Source organism: Argiope bruennichi, chromosome 1 (genome assembly GCF_947563725.1).
Source record: "Argiope bruennichi chromosome 1, qqArgBrue1.1, whole genome shotgun sequence".
NCBI classification, from domain to species: Eukaryota; Metazoa; Arthropoda; class Arachnida; order Araneae; family Araneidae; genus Argiope; species Argiope bruennichi.
Genome location: NC_079151.1, coordinates 64,673,148 through 64,692,235, shown reverse-complemented (window position 1 = coordinate 64,692,235; position 19,088 = coordinate 64,673,148). Strand labels below are relative to the sequence as shown.

Below are 19,088 nucleotides of genomic sequence, written 5' to 3'. Positions count from 1 at the left end.
ATCAGTCTATTGTCTCATATAACATTAGCAGGATCTCTTTCTTACTCCTTAAGTCAGATAATGAAGTAAATATTACTTGCTAAATTCAATATTATATATATATATATAATCAGTTCCCTTTGAAAAAGTCTTAGAGCTAAGCAAAAAATATTTTCATGAAAGTATTCATAAAGATTATTTGCTTAATTATCCAAGGTAAATTTTAAGGAAACATTTTGAAAGAAAAAAATATTTATTTTGAATGAAATTTAAAATCAATTTGACCCAAATAAAGAGCATATGCAATTTAGAAAAATGAAGAATAACAAAGAGAAAAATGTAATGTTTTTATTAGAAATGTATTTTGTGGAAGGTCTTTAACTTGAGCTTGTTGAAAAGAGTGCCAATAGTCCTCCTGCTGCACCAACTGACGCTACATAATTACTTTAAAATGTTAAGAAATATATAAAATCTAATAAATAATAAACCATTAGACAAAATTTTATAAAAAAATATAATAATAAATATTATAATTACATACTTAGAATAAAAAAATAGTTTGCATTTAAAACACATCTTGCTTATAATCCACCTTTTAAAAACCTGTCATGATTATTCTCCTTTACTATTTCTAATTTTTTATTAGTATTTCATTTTAAAATCCAATATACAGAAACACCAATAATAAAAAAGTTTTTTTTTTTTTTAACATCTACATGAACAAGGATAGAGACAGTATATTTAAGAATTTGCTGAATATGATCAAATAGATACAAAGAAATCTCAAAATGTATAAGCATATTATTTAATACACCTAGGAAAAAGATTTTGAGCTGGAGATTAATATCCTAGCTAATATTATGCAAAAGTATTATTGACTCTTTGAAAATGCATTCAAATATCAAAAATATTTTAAAATTTTATGCTTTTAATACCTTACTATTTGATAAAACCTGCTGAAAGTAAAATTCTTTCTTTGATTCTACTCATTCCTCAATATTTAAAGTAGTCCTAATATAAAAAATTAGAACATAAAAAAATCAACTTTACATGGAGTAGACATTAAAAATTGAACTATATATGGGATTATTTCTAAATTGTCATTTTTAAAACATAAACTTCCAATTCAAAGAAAATATTTGTTCCACAAAATATGGAAGTTTAAAATAGAAAGAAAAAATATTAAGATTCACAAGCCATTCTAAGATGACTTTTACACTTAATATAAACTGAAAAACATGTAAGGTTATTTTAAATACACACAAATTTTTAAATTGAACTGTATACTGTTTAAATTGAAACTAAAATAAAAAATTAAAAAAAAACTGCAGCTGCATTGCACTTTAATTTAAAAGTTTTCTATAGATTATAAGAGTTTGCTTGTAACTATTTAAATCTATTTTGAAAATATATTACAAATCTAATTCTAATGTAATCTATATTCCAAAATGATTGATCAAATTTTTAATAACCATAACGCATAATGAAAAAATTTGCTGAAATTATAACAAAAAAGGATACATGCTGGGTCCAAATGAACGGAGACAATAAAATGACAAGATGATTATCAACATCAAGTATAGAGCATTGTTATAAAATATGGAGAATGTAGTGGCTTCATAATCTGCAACTTCATTCTTTTTCCACAAAATACTACAATCAAATGAAAATTCATAAGAGTAAATTATGAGAATTAAGAGTTACAGGCAAGGTTCAACATGCAGAGAAAAATATTTCATCATTAAAATGTTATTCTAATATATATAACTACATGTACAACGCATGTAAAATTAATTTTTGTATTTATTAAAATTAAAATATTTCTTAAGCATCTAAAAGTTTGCTATTTTCTCAAGAAAGGAAAGAAAAAAAAACTTTTTAAAAACAAATATCAAAATTGATCACATTTATTCAAGTATTTCTTAAACTTAAAATACTCATGTACTTATAGAAAAAATGGAATAGCTTATAGAAAAAATGGAATATATCAAGGAAGTTAAAAAAAAATGTTAAGAAAATCAGCAGTAAATAATTACTAATAATAGAAGCTAAAATTTAAAACTGCATAAAAAATTAATATAACTTTTTCAAAAGAAAATTATAAATATAATTAAATTTAAATAGGAAAAAATTATCAAATAAATCCATATTTAATATAATTTTAAACTCAGAGAATAAATTCTAAAAAGAATAAGATTTCAAGCAATTTTTTCTCTCTTAAAATCTTAAAGAGTTTTGTAAAAAAAAAAAAAAAAAAAAAGTTTTTGTTTGAATGAATGCAAATAAACAAATTACTGCTTTAAAAAAAAAAAAATCTGAATCAAATTTTAAAATATATGAGTAACATCTGAAATTGTATCCAGTAAAAGAAATCGTTACATTAAATATAACAGAACTTTAATCATTCTTTGTTTTCTTTTTCCTCCCTTAGTGAATTTTAAAAATAAAAAATAATGAATGGTAAAAACAAAATATTCATAATATTATTAATTTCTATAAACTGAATTTTCAGGTAGAATTTTAATTAAGGTGGGAAAATAAATTCATAATTGGTTTGAGAAAAATGTGAATTTAAAAAATCCTCTTAGATCTTTAACAGAACTAAACTAACTTTTCACAGTAAAAAGTAATTCTTAATGAGTATAAAAATCATTAATGCAAAGTCATAAGAATATTTTAGTGAACTGTTTGCAATTTTTAACTTAAAAAAGGCAAATTCAATTCATTAAAAAAGATAAAGATAGTTGTTCATAATAATAAAAAAAATTATTGATCTGAAATAAGACAAATGATATCTAAATACTTTCCATGTCTTAGAAACTGCCATAGCACTGAACTTACCGTTCATCTTTTTCCTTCTTAGACATCTTTTTGTCATCAGCTAGAGTTTTCATTACATCTCGAGAGACAGCTTCTTCCCGTTTAACAGCAATTCTATATAATAGAAAATTTTCGTACTATATTCTTTAAAAATAGAAAAATATTTTTACTACAACTTTAAAATAGATAGAAAAAGAGCAATGTTTGTTTATGTAGAGGAATGAATTTTTGAAAAAATTCAGGATTAGAACAATTTTAAATAGATTAAATAAATGAAAATTTTAGTAAAAAAATTATATTTTAACTAATTAGGTTATATCATGTGCAATGTTCACATAAATAATATGTACATGGAAATTATAAATATATGTTAAGATTATGTTTTTTTTGTTTTTTTTTACTGATTTAGATATGGTTTTAAAAATTTAAAGCTATATCGCATTTATATAACATGGGAATGAATTGATATTAAATTACTTTTGCAACATTAAGTCCTTTTTTGTTTATAGAAATTCATGAATAATTTTTATAAACAACCCTTTAATTTTTTTTTTTTTTTTTTTGTAATATATATTTAACCTCCCAACAATAAGTTTAAAGCTTAAATTTCTTTTAAATTCACAGAAAATTATGGCTTAAATTTATCTTCAGATATTTGATATTTTTCTTTTAAGTAATACTAAATTTGAAAGAAGAAAAAGTGTATATTTATTCTTTTAATTATTGAAAAATTTGTAAAAAGCCATTTTAAAATATGGCTTTTTACTATGGCTAATAATATCAAAAAATAAATAATACTATTGAATTCTTACCATTACCTTTGAGTAAATTTAAGCCAAAAGAATTTTCAAAATGAAACTTCTATAATATCAAAATCTGGCTAAAGGATAATATCTACAAGTTGAAATTTGTTTAGGAAGTTTGGAAACATATAGACTCCTTGTACAAAGAAAAAAAAAATGTTAGAATGTGTTCAATTTAGATATGGAAATGAGATGTAAACTGCGCCATAATACTAATGTGCTAACAACTGTGCAGGATACTAATGTGTTAAAAATCCTGATGTATATAGATTTTTATAATAAGTAACAAGCCTCACAGATCTTTATTATAACAATACTTACTTGTGTTTTAAGACAAACTTCACATTTTTGTACGCAAATGCAACGAGCCATGTGCTTATAAGTGTCATTACAGCAAACAAAATACCAGACTGGTAAGGGTCCATCTGATGAATTCTCCAGAATAACCCTGTAAAATATTTTTAATTAAACTTTTCACCACTATACATTTCTAACATACAAAATTATTATTTCCTGCATTATCAAATTATATATAACAAAAATTTGTTACAACACATAAAACCAAGATTTGACTATTTTAGATTCTTATACTCAAGTAATTTTATGTTTTTTCATTGTAGAAAAATACAGAATTTTTTTTTAAATTTCTCTTTCTTTTCAAATTTCTAAATTAGTTAAAATATTAATGTCAAATAACTAATTAATTAGTTTAAGAAATATTTATAATTGATCCAGGAACAATTTATTAGCTACAATATTTTTATTATTTCATGGAAAAAATGCTGGCAGAGTTCCAATAAGTTTTATTTAAATAAAATCAAAACAAATATTCACTTGTGATAGCATCTAATTGCCTAAAGAAAGGTTTGTATTTAATAATATTATACAGCAAAACTAAGTATTTATATAATAACTACATGCTATTAGTAAAATATAGTCAAATTTTTGTTATGAAAGAGCCTATAAAAGTGCAGTCCTTTGAAATTTATGTCATGAGCTTTGAAAACTTAGATTACTAAAATGTAGTTAATGTGTAAATATCAAAAGTTATAAAAGGCAACAAATTAAAAGAAAGAGAAGGGAATAACTATAAAAAGTAAATTTATATTCAAACAAATCCCCTACTTTAAATTTATTTCAGTCATTACACTTCATTCAAGTCACAGATACATGAAAAATATTACTGTGATACTTGCACACTATTTTAAAGCACATTGTCTTATGTTATACAGTGTATTACTTTTTTATTCTTGCAAAATATACAATAAACTTCAAATTTAAATTATACTAATATTTTTTAGAACTATACACAACTTTCAAAATTTTTATAATGAAGAATCTTTTAACCAATCACTGAATATATACTAAAATAGATTTTCATGCTATGGATTTTTCATATAAAAACTTTAAAACTTAAATAATGACCCTTCATATAAATCATTCCAAATTATCCATACATTACTCAGGAGACATTTAATCATGAATGAAAAGATAGAAATGTAAAGAAAATCAAATATTTGATTTGATTTATATCTATTAACTAAAAAGTCATCTTGCAAAGAAAGTGAATTTAAGCTTTGATATTTCAAAATAAAATTTAGTTTTAAAAAAAAAGGCAAAAAGCATGAATGAGAAGAGTAAGTCTATAATCAGGAATTCGAAATATCAAAAAATAACATCCCTCTAACTCGACTTCAATAATAGTTAAACTTTTACAGGATACATAGAGGAGTTACAGCGTGAAAAGTATCACACAGCAATTTAAAAGTAAGCATTTTTAAAAAATCACATCTGCATCATTCAAAATGTTTGCATCGCGCCTTATAACAAAATTCAATTTATTACAAAACTTTTAACATATAAATAATATTCAAAACAAATTTTATTAAAAATATATCCATGCGAAAAAAAAACTCAGATGAATATTTTGGATTTTAAATCGTCAGTTAATAAAATTGCATGTGCTTATCAATGCTAGGTTATGAACTTACAAAGTGGGATAGCTGAAACGATGAATGCATTTCCATAAAATAAAGCAGATGATTTAGTTGAAACATTTCTACTGAAATCTTGTAACAATAATTCTTCTTCTTTCGTTAATTTCTTTCCGGCAGGCATTTTGTAAGTATTAGAAACTTCACACAATCGGTTACAAAAATGTGACACGGATAAGTATATGATGCGGCAAGCGAACACGAAAGCAAACGACGAGTTTTAAGATATTGCCACATTTCATTTTCTAAATTTGTTCTTTTAATTGCTTTTGGTTTCATATTCTTATAAAAAAAACGATGTGTAGGAATTCGTGGAAAATTAAAAGTTTTGTTTCCATTATAAATTTAATTATTTTAAACATTGATTCTTTCATATCATTTCAATATTTTTCTATGCTATTAAATAACTAATAAGAAACCTATGTATTTCGTTAAATAGAATGGAAGCATTGATCTTCACAGATGTTTTCCCCAAATTGAGGAGGATGACTAGATTTGTTTTTAATAATCTTATATGCTGACCTGAATAATGGTACTTTTTAAATTATTTATTTTCTTTTGCATTCAATAAATTTTTAATTACAATTTGCATGCAACTTTTTTTTTCCTCACGGTGTTTTAGTGATATAGAATGGATATCTATTTAGCCTGTAAATTTGAATTCTTTGTTTAGAAAATGTAGAAAAATTAAAGCATTTGACAGTGAAATTAAGATTCATTGCTTCAAAAATATAATTTTGAAGCAATGCATCTTACAATCTCCGAAACATTTATTTTGTATACTGGATACTATAAATACTAATTATAAAATATATGAATAGGAAGCGTGTAACATTTTTCAAGTTATAGTTGTTGATTTCGATTACCGTACGTTTTTGAATGGAAATATTTATAATTAAAGTCGTTTACAAAAAAAATTGAATTAATAAAAGTAAATTTGATCTATGAATGAATATATGCTGCCTTGTGTGAAAACGTTTTATATTGCATTGTTTTCTCCAGCAACATCTCATTAATCCAAAAACTAGTATTGCTAATCAGTTATATTTTTCTACCAATATGTAGGTTGTTTAGAAATTCGAAGGCGTTTACAATTCATGCTTCCGTATCGATTTTTTTTAAATGCTTATTCATTCTAAATTAAAAAATATATATATCGCTTTTTTTTTTCTTCTTCTTCTTCTTTTCCTATTTTAATATTCTTAACTTGTATTGCAAATAGTGCTTTTTGCAAACTTTACTTTTAATTCATTCACCATTTTAGTTATTAAAATGGAGTTTTACTAGTTGCTGTGCAGATAACATTAGATGGGTAACAAAAAGTATATACACATGCTATTCCATTGTAATCTAATGTACTAAAATAATGATCTAAAGTATTACTAATTACTTTTTGATCAAAACAACAATATATGAAATCTCATTAATACAATATTTCATATGTGATTGTTTTGGAGCAAAAAATAATTCTTTATTTTTGTATATTTTAATTGCTTAGCAGGGACTTCAATTTTTATAACTTCTGTCTTATTGCTGATTAGATATTCTTATGAAGTATTAGCAGTTACTGATCTTATGATTATTTTTTTTTAATTCTTATTTCGGTTAGATGTTTACATCAGCAAAAATTATATTAATATGGTATGTTTTTCAATATAATAATGTTATTTTATTTATAAAATAATATTATATTGAATGATCTTAATAAAACAGAAAATTATTACTAATTAGAATCATTATTACCACTTTCTCCCCTTTTTAAGAAATATTTCATTTCCAAGCAAGTCATAATAATTAATTTTTAAAATTGCAATAAATTATTTTTTTAAATATGTATTTAGATAATCTATTTCTTATGTTAATAAAATCTTGGTCAGAGTAATTTTGGAAGCTGAAATGGAATATCTAGCATAATTAGGGAGATGAAAACTACAGATAACCATGATTTTTACTTTATTATTATTACTATTATTATTATTATTTTGGATTTTTTTTTATTATGAACTTTTGTGTAGATTGATAGAAGATCTTCATGTTGACACTTGAATTGTGATGAATACAGGTATAATTTTCTTCACATATATAATATTCCTTAGTGTAGTGATTAATTTTAATGGTTTAAATTTTGAATTAAAAATTATTGTAAGATATTTTATCAAAAATATACTACCTGAATAATCTTAGATTAATTTTTTATTGCATATTACTATTGTATCTGCAATTTTATCAAAATATACTATCTGAATGATCTTGGATTAATTTTTTATTGCATATTACTATTGTATCTGCAATATAAGCAATTGCAGAAGAAAAAAATTGCAACCAATAAACAGGCTGTCACGTATATTGCATATCTAATCCGTTGATTTATAAGGATAGAGATTTACCAGTCATTCGAAAAATATATATAATTTTAAAAATTTTACCTATTATGACTTGCTTGTAAATGAAATATTTCTTAAAAGAGGGAGGATGATAATTTTGATCTAAAATAATTGACAAACCCAATAAGTTATCTGATTTTAAAATCTTATCTGAATAATCAAAAAGTTAAATTACTACTTCCTTATTTATTCATAATTTGCAGAATATTTAAAATGTGACATATATAGTGTAAACTGATCTCTTAAAAGGAGCAGGAATGGATTGTTACATAGAATTTTATTCAAAATATATGGGTAATATTAAACAAATGAGTTGGATTAAAATATTTTTTGGGATTAGTTATCATAAAAACCAAATATAAAACATATATCTTTATTCAATAAAAATGAGATAGGTCTACAAAATTTCATATATGCCTTATATTTCAATGTTTCGGTATTAAAATTTCACTGAAAACATTTTTAAACGTGTTTTCTACCTGTGAACTAATTGATGAAAATTATGCTTAAATTTCTCTCATTTAAATAGCTTTAAACATTATCAAAAGTCTTGAAATCTCTCGTCCTCTCTCTCTCTCTCTATATATATATATATATATAAATGTAATGATAAGTAATTCTAAGTTCAATTTAATTAATTTCCAAGATTTTATCTTAATTTAACCCATAGTAACTTCATTCTAAAATATTCTCTTATTTCGTGATCCAATTCCACTTTCAGTTTAATTAATCCCTTTGTAAAAATAATGCACCATCAGTACTACGTATCAAATGAAAGTGATACTTTTGTCCTTGTCTAAGGTCACTAAAGCGGTGCGTGGCCGGAAATCCTATGTTATATAAGGCAAGTCATCATCTGTTCGTCCCTTTTTTCCCTTTTCTTACTTTTGTATGTGCTGCGCTCCGATTTCTTGTATGTAATCATGCCTGCCACTCGGAATAGAATAAAACGAAATTAAAAATACCAAGTCTCTTCACTGTTTCGAACCAACATTCTAATTCAATCAAAATGTTACATATATATATTAAAAAAAAAAAATTGCTACAAGAAATGGCTTCTTTATAAGAGAAAAATGTAACTTCCTACCTCATTTTATTGATTGTTTATTTTATAAAACTTATACAAAATAAAAATAGGGCCTGTGGAAATCAAAAATGCATTTTAGAATTTTGTAAAATCCTTGATAATTTATTTTTATTGTAACTTTTTATTTAATATGTTTAAAAAATGTTTAAAAAAAGTAAACACACACACACACACACATATATATATATATATATATATATATTAATAAAATTTTGTTGAAAATTTCTTAATTTAGTCTCATCTATAATTCATATTAAAGTCAGAAATTATGCTCCTTGACAAAATCTGGTTCTTTTCTATAAAACTTAACCAACTTGGGTATTAAAAGGGGGGGGGATACCTAATGATCTAAAGTTCTTTTATACTTTTGTGAAATTTTTTTTAAGAATATGTAATGATTTAAAAAATATTAATGTTTTAGTAATCTAACTTCAAATATATTTTTATTCTTAAAAGTAAAAAGAAATATTCCTCTTCCAGGCATAGAATTGATGATGGGAACAATAAGGTGCTGCAAAGTGAAGAATGGGGATATCATTTCGGGAAATTTTCACCATTCTTAAAAATTGTAAGTATCTTTGTCTATATGAATTATAAAACTGAATTTTCTTTCCGGTGTTTATTAGTAGAAGAATTTAATGTAATATTTTTTCCTTCAAATGCTAATAAATATAATCAAAATAAAAGAAAGAATTTGAAATTTTATGGCAAATTGATTGTTTATTTAAAAAGAAAATTGAGAATTAAAAACTTTTTTAAAAGTTTACAAGATGGTATCACAACCAGGATATCAGGGAAATTCCTAAAAATCGGGAGAAATTATATACGAGGATATTTCGCACCAAGTATGTGCGTGATCAGCAATTTCATGCTATCATTTTTCTATATCTGAAGCCATATATCATCAAAATGATCATAGCAACAATAACCAGGGGCAGCTTTTTTTTAGGAGTGTTGTAACTTTTTAAAATTGCATTGCAATAAGAAAAATGTTAAGCTGGTGATTGTTGCTAACAGCAATCCTAATGAAACTTTTCGAAAGATTGGTTCAAATAAATATTGATTTGACTTGCTCTCAATTCAGAAACTTGCATGATGTCATATTATAGTTAAAGATTATAATGTTACATTGTCATTGGCAACAGAAAAATAATTTCGATCAATTAAGATAGTCAGTGCAAAAATACGAATGAAAATTGCAAGAAGAATTGTTTATGACAGCAGTGAAGTAAATAATATAACAAGTTATTTTGAAGTGACAAAACTATGGATTTCAAATGTGAAGAATTCATAAGTCAAATATGAAGAACATAAAGAGAAGGAATTAAGTGAAAATTTGGGAAGAAAAAAAAGGGAGCAGAGTGTCAGCTCAAAGAATAAAAAGGAGAAAAAATGTAATTATTGGAGCAGCTCAAAAAAAAAAAAGTTTAAAAATTCAAGAAAAAATTTCAAATTTTGCAAAAAAAGAGTGAGAAAGAGAGAGAGAAAAGCTTTTGAAAGTGTTTAATTCTCTTAAATCAGAACTGTATATTTCAAATCAAATATATTTTATTAGTACTCTATTAATTGATCATTCAATTTCAAAATTAATATTTGTAATCTTTTGCATTTTAATTGTAATAGGCCAGCATTTGTTATTTTTTAATGATTTGTTATCTTTAAATTACTATCTTGCATGTAGCATTATGCGTAATAATAAAATGAATGAAAATGTTCTTTTTTATATTCTTTTTTTCATAAAATTTTGCTGTTAACTTATCAATGGCATGCAGTAAATATTAAAGTTTTGCTAATGGCATGTGAAATAATATGCAAGTTCCAAATGTAGTATTTTTCCCCCTTATTAATCAGATACATTATGTTAATAACACGAATTAGTCATGCCATAACCCATAACCATTATAAGTACTAGATTTCAAAATTAATGAACTTATCCTCAGTAGAGCTAATATTTTGTTGAACTAGTATAAAAATATTTATTTCAATTTTATATGGTTTCAATTTTTTGAATTCCAAATTAATGCTTTTTACCTTTTTGTGTATGAAGTGTTAAGAAAGTATTATAATGGATAATTGAAATCAAGATTTTGAAGAATTTCAATGTTCCAGACCTACCTGAGTTCAAGAAATACATTTTTGGCATGTTGGTTTGTCTGTCTGTCAACACAATAATTAAAAAAAAAATGCTTTGACCTAGATGGACGAAATCCGCTATACGTTTATACCAAATTTCTATTTCTGTAAGATTTTGGGTGATATTCATTCAAATGAAGTCTGGCTTTTCAACTGTCTGAATATAAGTTAACACAATAATTACAAAATTAAGAAAACTAGATTGATGAATTTTGGTACACAGATTTAACATCTAAAATCTTGGTGCTTTTCAGATTTGAAACCAAATCTTTGAAAATAGTGTCCTTTTACTTGCACTTAAGCATGATAAAAATGAAATGACTTGAATATATGAAATTCAGTATGTGACTTTGTGGCTACAATTCTAGTAATGTGTCAAATTTTGATTTCAGTTGGTAGCAGGAAACCAGTTCAAAAACATAAATGTGTTTTATGGGTTCTATTAACTGCATGCTGGGGGTTAATCACCAAGAATCACACTGTAGATTCTGAAAAACTGCTAAGTTCACACGAAAAATCTAAACTATTGCTCACCAATGCCATACAAAGCATTCATTTCCTTACTCGGAATGCACAATTTTATATGGGAGAATGAGAATGACTTCTTTATTAGAAAAGTCTTGAGAGATTACTCTTGCTGGTTTATTGTTTTAATATTGTTATACATATAGACGTTCTGATTAAAATGTTGTTTAAAAGTTTATAAATCTGCTTCAGTTCAATTTTCATCATAAAAATTGAAATTAATTATATTTATAAATTACTTAATTTCATACACAGATACATTAGCAATTGTAGACAACTATTCAAGAAAATAAAATTGTTATATAGAGATTCATGCATTTATAGTGACTGTTATACTTTTATAAAATAAATTAATTTAAAAGTGAATTCAGTATTATGAAAGCTGAGAAATTTATTGATATCTCTGTCTTGCTAGATTTCTGATATTCCTCAAGAATGTCTATGTGGGATGAATATCACTCCCATCCTGATGATGACTACTTTTATGAAAATAGTTCTGCACCTACAGAGGTTGATAGATGCCTATATTATGATTATAACTTTGATCTAAGTACTGCTGTCATATGTGGCATGTACTTGGCTTTTGGAGTTGTATATACACTTTATGGTGAGTGTGATTTTCAAAAGCATTAGCATTCAATCTTATGATTTTTTATAACTGTTTAAAGTGTGAATTATCTTTTTCCCCAGGCTACCGTTGTTTTAAGGCTGTGATGTTCCTCACAGGCTTCACATTTGGTACAATCATTGTGTATTTAATCTGCCAACAAGAAGATCTGTTGCCTGCAGCTGGTAATGCTGGTGTTGCTTTGGGTGCAGGTGTTCTGTTTGGTCTAATAACAATGCTTGTACAATATGTGGGCCTCTTTGTGACTGGTTTTCATACTGGGTTATTCCTTGGAGTTGCTGCAATACTCATTTCTTATGTGTGGTATATACCAAGTACCATCTGGATAGTTGTAGCAATTCTCATGGGATGTGGGCTTGCAGGTGCTGTTCTGACTTTGTTCTGGCAAAAAGGTAAGATTTTATTTTCGAAGAAAAACTGCATAATCTTAACTCTTAAAAAAGAAAAAGGCAAACAAAGCCTTTGCTCTAACAGCAAATCTTTGTTATCTTTGCATTTATGAAAAAGATAGGCAAAAAAATATATTTTGCATTACAAAAGTTATATTTATTCTTATTTAAAATGTATTGGTTACTATTAAATTATCTATTATGTAACATAATTTTAAATAAGTTAAAACAAGGAACGAAATGCGATTGTCCTTTTTTAAAAAACAATTTTAAACAATAGTATTTATGTATTGTTAATTTCTATTTTGACCATAAAACAAATTCTGACAAATATAATTAGCCTCTTATTAAAATAATTATTTGAAGAAAAAATACCATTAACAAAACATTAAAATGTTTATTTTTGTCTAAAAGTTACACTTTTCATAACCTATTAAATTAAAGTGCCATTTCTCATTATAATTATAGCTTGTTAGATTATATATGTATTTTACATTTAAAGTGTTTTTATTTTTCATTTCATATACATTTAACATATATCTTGTAATAAATATAAGTATGTGTGTCTATGTGTGTGTTGAATTTTTTAATAATTTCTTGTGTATTTTTCCCCCTGAGAAATAATCTAAATTTTGTTGCTTTAATGTTGTCTTTTGACAAAGCTGTTGCTGATAAAAGCTCTTAAAAATTTGAAATTTATGCAAATTCTAAGTTTACATTAGTAGTATTCAGAATATTTTCATATGAAATTGTTTCTGATTTACTAAATTGCATTATTGCCCTCATACATATAAGCAATGTATATATGTTTTAAAATAACTCTTTATTTCTTTCAGGTTTGACAATAATAGGAACTAGTATTTATGGAGGTGCCATTATTGCTGTGTGTGCAGATTATTTTATAGAGAAATATATAATGATACATTGGGTTTGGGACAGAATAAAACTATCTGCTACATCTTTACCAGTCTGTTGGTTTTCTTGGCTAATTCTGGGAGTTTGGCCTTTCATGATCCTTGTAGGCTCTCTCACCCAATGGAGAATTACTGGACTGGGTATTCATCATCAACAACGTAAGTTACTGTAGTTCTATAAAATTAATTTCTGAAGGATTCAATATAGATGTGATGCGTTAGCTAACACTTAAAGAAAATAGAAAACAATTTTGTACAATCTTTTAGTACTGTTACTCTTTAAATGTTGAAATAAGGAAGTGCATGAAAATTTTACTGATAATGTAATGATTTCTAAAAGTGATATGATGAATTTTCTTTCAGTTTATTTATCAGATATATAAATTTTAATTGTCTTATTTATTTCTGAATAAAATTCAAAAATTTAATAAAATAAAGCTTAAAGTGTACGTATTTTATTAATTGGAAATTCAAAAACTTATATAAATACTTTTTCCTCACTGTGATATACAATTGAAAATGTCCCTTCATGTAAGAGATACAAAATGTGTTTTCTAGATTTTTTTTTTTTTTTTAATAATTTTGTGTTACTTTTTTATAATATTTAAAAATATGGTACTTGAACTGCTATCTTTTTTTTAGCACATTTAAAGTATGCTAAATTGACAATCATTTAAAGTTAGAATATTGTATAATTAATTACCTTGTGGTGAATTGCATATAAGCCAGTAACAGCGCTTCTACCTGGACAGCTGTTTTGGTAAAATAGGATCGTTACTGGATTGCTAACCAAAAGGTCCCAGGTTCTATCCTCCGAGCATCTCTCACCTCTTCATTGGTGACCTCGGACGCTGAACCTTCAACCTTCATACAGCTGTTGTGGCATCATCTAGCCGCAATCAAAGTCGCCAGACTTACTTGGCGCAGCAAAGTCGTCAGACTCACGTGACGCAGCAACCCAAAAGTCGTCAGACACACTTGGCGCATCAGCACCCACACACGCTCGCCATAACGCTTGGCGCCTTCAAACTGGGTATGGCCCATTAAGACAACAGCTACTAATATCTTAATATATCACTATTCAACGCCATATCGTTCGTCTCCCCTTCGACTCACTGGAGGGAGAGTACTGTGGTGAATTGCATATAAGCCAGTAACAGCACTTCTACCTGGACAGCTGTTTTGGTAAAATCGGATCGTTACTGGACTGCTAACCAAAAGGTCCCAGATTCTATCCTCGTGCGTCTCATACCTACTCAACCTTCACTTTAAAATTGGCTCCAATACTTAAAAATAATGATGCATTAAATTTTAATATTAACACTGCTATAAAACCATGATTTCCACAAGGTTCATAGTTTTCAAGATTACATTGTTTTAATATTTGCTTATAAAAGGCAACTTTACATTGAATGTTTTTAGCTACTTTTAAACAATAATAAATAAGCTTTTTTTTTTTTTTCCTGTTATCAAATATGATAAAAATACTTAATTCTAAATAATTATTAAATTCTAATCTCATTTAGCAAGTGTAGTTATTTACAAGGGTAATTCTAAATAATTTAAAAAAATTCTTCTATGACAAAAAATTGCTTACAAAATAATTTTACTTGTTAGTGATTGCTCCAAGGCGAAGAACAAGGCAGCTTAATCTGCAAAGAATAAGGCAAGAATCTCGAGCCGAACAACGCCAAAAGAAATATCGATATTTATATCAAGTCCGCACAGCACACGGAGATGTCATATCTCAAGTATGTAAAAAAATAGTAGCTAATCTTGTAAATAATTACATATTAGCATAGACTTTCGACCTAACTTTTTTTTCTTAGTTTGAAAGAAATTAAAATTTTATTTCGATGATGCATTGTGAAGCTGCATGTATTTAGTTTTATAAATAAATTCAAAATTTGAAAGACATTCATACACAAAATATACATTATTAAAAGCAATTTGTCTTGACAGTTTACAAAAAGCATGAACCTTCAAACTAGAAATGGGCTTTAATGATGTATTTACAAAGGTAGTTTATAAAAATAAAAGTTTTTTTGTTTGTTTGTTTTTTCATTTGGAGATTTTTATCAATTATTGTAACTCTGGCAGTCTGAGAACTTATGTTCTGTTCCATGGTCATTGCGTTGCTTGTTCCATAATGACCTCCTTAGACAACTTGATCATTTTGCAGTCTGAAGAGAAAGTTATAAATGAAGTTTAATTGAAAGTCTTTAAGAATTAGTTTTGGTGAGTGACAAACTTTCAGTTGTACTATCTACAAATGTAAGAAATTTTTTTAAAAAAATTTGCTATTTTTTCTTTTATTAGATTAAATGTTGGGGTCTAATTAATGAGAAAGATTGTTATTATAGCACATAAAATTGTAAATTAAACTGGTTTGTAAGCTTTTTCTTAAATCATCTGCCTTTGGAGTTAGTAATCTGTACAAATAATTTGACTATTTTATTTTTTCTTATATTTCTATATTTTAAAAATAGGATCAAGATCTTTTAATTGTTACATTATGTATACTTATGTATATAATTTCTTGTTGCTAATATTAAAGAAAGATTTAATTTCTGTAAACTGTATGATTTTAAACTTTTTGTAGATGTTTAATATTTCTTATGTCTATTACAAAATGCCATAAAATGTTTTCAAATAATCATCATTATGCAAATGATATTTGCATTCCTTTCATGGAAATTTTTTAATTTGCTTATGATTTGAAAGAAAACAAAAGAAAGAAAAATTGTCCCTATAATTTTTTTAATTAATATTTCTGTATCTAAATGATTCTAGAAATCATTCTTCAAATTTATTTAGTGTGTGATATATAACTTTTAATGCATTAAAATTATTTTTAATTGTCTATATAAGATTTGTTTTATTCAATGTAATATTAATCATTGCTGTTTTTTCAGAGCTATGTTCAAGGCATGCAGAAGAAAGTATGCCCGCCTCCCGATGATAGCTTCACTACTCTTCATTCAGACTTGACTCATCTAACGGTTTTGAATCCTTCAGAAAGTATGGCAACATCTATAAGTCAACTACCTTAAACAGAACATTTTTCCTGTGTATTTGTCAACTGCCAATACTTAAAAAGCTCTAAGCACAGGGCACTCACATTGCATTTTCTATATCATAGTTGCCTCAAGCCATTTCCTTCTTTTGTTGTGATATTTCCTCCTCCTCCTCTCCTTCGATTTGTGAAACCAGTATCTCTTATGTTGAAAATGGTATAGTCATAACTGTGAGAACGTTAATGAAGTCCAAATGAGTTTGAAATATGATTGTGTAGAAGAGGCTAACCTGTTGCTCTATAAATAAGCAGTGTCACTTGTCCGGTGAGATATTGGTGCCTTGTTGTCAAATGAAATGCTTGTGTAGCATCATTTGGCTGTTATTCATGGTCCTTGTGAATGAAACTATAGATGTTGATCTTTTATGTTATTATCAGTCATACAAAATACTGCCATTTTATGTATTTTATAGTAAATGAATTTTATTGTCAAAAACATTCTTCTGTTTTTCAGTTTATCATAAGCTTTATCCTATTCTTATATTCCAGTCATCACTTCGGCGAGACTATCAATCATTGTAGAATGTTTTAAAGGCAGCTGTTTTTATTACTGTGTACGTGTTCAGTGGAAGATCAAGTTTTTATAATTTTACAATATAGCACACATTCCATCTATGATGAAATGTTTCCAATCCAAGTTTTTTAAAGCACAAAATAGTGCAAGAATTTGTTTGTTGAATTGTTAATTTTTCTGCACGTAATGCTAAACAGTATTTATATTTTATTTATTGATTGATTTTGTATATTTAGTAATGGGTGCAGTGGCAATATTATTTTATACAGCTCAAGTTTCCAATTTTCATTGTACATCCATTTCCAATTGTATATTATGGAAAAAATCTGCAAAGGTATTATTTAGTCAGTTATAGAGTTTGATTTCCTGTAGAACTTTTTATAATGCTGCTCAAGATTGTAAAAATTATAGTTTTCCTTTATGTTCAATGCCAAATAAAGCTCTATATGACTTGTATATGGTTTGTTTGTTTTTTAATTTGACTTTTGTAAATGCATTAAATATCATTTATTAATAATAGTATTCATTTACATTAATATATGAATTGATTTTTGATTAATGAAATTTGTTTTTAAAATAAATTTTATATAGAGATAGAATGTTAAAAGTGGGATGAGTAACAATATTTTTCAAAATTTTGCCATAGAAACATGATGAAATAGACTATTAATGAAGCTTATAAATGTGAAAATATTGAAAATATAATTTAATTATTTTTTCAGTTTTAAATTCTTAAATTTAAGAGCTTGTAATTTTTCTCGAAGTCTGTTTTTTTTATAAACTATATTTTGCAAAAAATTTAACATTTGAATTTTTTAAATACCCTAAAACTTTAAATAGAAACACTGATGATAATAACTTGCAAGTCAAAGATGCATATTAAAAATCAGTCAAAAATATGGAAGTGAGAATTCAGTATGTTGAAATAGAAATAATTTCTTGAATTATCGAAATTAATAGCAATTTTCCAGATTCCATATATATTTTTAAATTGTCTGTCAATATGCATTATATTCTATAAATAAGTTTAATGTATTTCACTTTTTCACTCATTTTTTTAGAATTATATATATATACTAAAAAAATTCTTTTATGCCTTAAACAAGCATACCCATAATTTTTTTTTAATTATAATTTCTAAAAATGATTATTTTTTTTATCCCCATTAATGTCTGTGATAAATACCATTCAACAATAGTGTATTTTGTAATCAGTAAAAAAATTATTTCTGTTTGTTCATAAAAATTAGTGATAACAATTATTTTAGCATAGCAGAAATAATTTTCTCTTTCAATTTTCTGCTGTGGGCCATGATGGCCTGGTTATAAGGTCTTGGCCTTGGGATTGAAGAGCTGCAGAGTCAAAACCTAATTCCACTAAAGATCTATTCTATATGTGGGGCTGATGCACATTAAATCTGATGTTGCCGAACATTGTACCATTGGTTTGGTACAGAAATTAGTAGAGAAAGTGTAAAATTTTGAGGTCAATCTCAAAATAGTGTTGTTTTCAAAGAAGATATTAATATAACCAAGCCAATACTCTGCATCGGTTCTTTTTCATTTTATGGTAAGCATTTGTAGAAGACAAATTATTAACATCAATTTACAATATTAGTTTTATTTTTTAAAGTTTGGCTTTACTGCCCTTATTGCTAATCTGTTTATTTTACTAGTTTAATTTATACTACCAATAAATAAAAAAGCTGTGCATTCTTATTTCATAATTAAGTAGCTTTATGTCATACCTTGACTAGTCTTTCTTATTAAAGTAATTTGGCATTTTAATTTTCTGAAATTATTTTAATAAAACAAAATTAAAACATTTAATAATGAAATTCTT

General features: G+C 25.8%; 2 protein-coding genes across 3 annotated transcripts; one reads left to right on the top strand and one right to left on the bottom strand.

The window, feature by feature from the left end:
- Positions 1–312: 312 nt before the first annotated feature.
- LOC129970804 (translocon-associated protein subunit gamma-like) lies at positions 313–5,817 on the bottom strand. The gene is made up of 5 exons (XM_056084490.1): positions 5,594–5,817; positions 3,924–4,050; positions 2,821–2,913; positions 1,501–1,632; positions 313–423 (listed from the first exon to the last, which is right to left on the bottom strand). Exons 1-5 carry the CDS (start codon positions 5,718–5,720, stop codon positions 357–359), a joined length of 546 nt encoding a protein of 181 aa, XP_055940465.1. The 5' UTR covers positions 5,721–5,817; the 3' UTR covers positions 313–356.
- Positions 5,818–6,040: 223 nt separating this feature from the next.
- Positions 6,041–17,702, top strand: LOC129970778 (transmembrane protein 198-like). Of its 2 annotated transcripts, XM_056084488.1 has the most exons (8): positions 6,047–6,128; positions 7,612–7,658; positions 9,548–9,635; positions 12,141–12,332; positions 12,416–12,745; positions 13,579–13,815; positions 15,274–15,407; positions 16,572–17,702. In XM_056084488.1, the coding sequence occupies exons 4-8, from the start codon at positions 12,161–12,163 to the stop codon at positions 16,707–16,709; spliced, it is 1,011 nt and encodes a 336-aa protein (XP_055940463.1). In that variant the 5' UTR covers positions 6,047–6,128; positions 7,612–7,658; positions 9,548–9,635; positions 12,141–12,160; the 3' UTR covers positions 16,710–17,702. The 2 variants fall into 2 exon arrangements, with proteins under 2 accessions (XP_055940464.1, XP_055940463.1); XM_056084489.1 differs by lacking the exon at positions 7,612–7,658 and having other exon boundaries at positions 6,041–6,128.
- Positions 17,703–19,088: the final 1,386 nt, after the last annotated feature.

What these genes read in the sequence shown, in the direction of transcription:
- LOC129970778 (XM_056084489.1), top strand. Translation starts at nt 12,161, where the DNA reads ATGTCTATGTGGGATGAATATCACTCCCATCCTGATGATGACTACTTT. An exon ending in AGTTGTATATACACTTTATG is followed by an intron (nt 12,333 to 12,415) that starts GTGAGTGTGATT and finishes CTTTTTCCCCAG; the next exon opens with GCTACCGTTGTTTTAAGGCT. An exon ending in ACGGAGATGTCATATCTCAA is followed by an intron (nt 15,408 to 16,571) that starts GTATGTAAAAAA and finishes CTGTTTTTTCAG; the next exon opens with AGCTATGTTCAAGGCATGCA.
- LOC129970804 (XM_056084490.1), bottom strand. Translation starts at nt 5,720, where the DNA reads ATGCCTGCCGGAAAGAAATTAACGAAAGAAGAAGAATTATTGTTACAA. An exon ending in AAGTTTGTCTTAAAACACAA is followed by an intron (nt 2,914 to 3,923) that starts GTAAGTATTGTT and finishes TCTATTATATAG; the next exon opens with AATTGCTGTTAAACGGGAAG. An exon ending in AAGAAGGAAAAAGATGAACG is followed by an intron (nt 1,633 to 2,820) that starts GTAAGTTCAGTG and finishes ATTTGATTGTAG; the next exon opens with TATTTTGTGGAAAAAGAATG.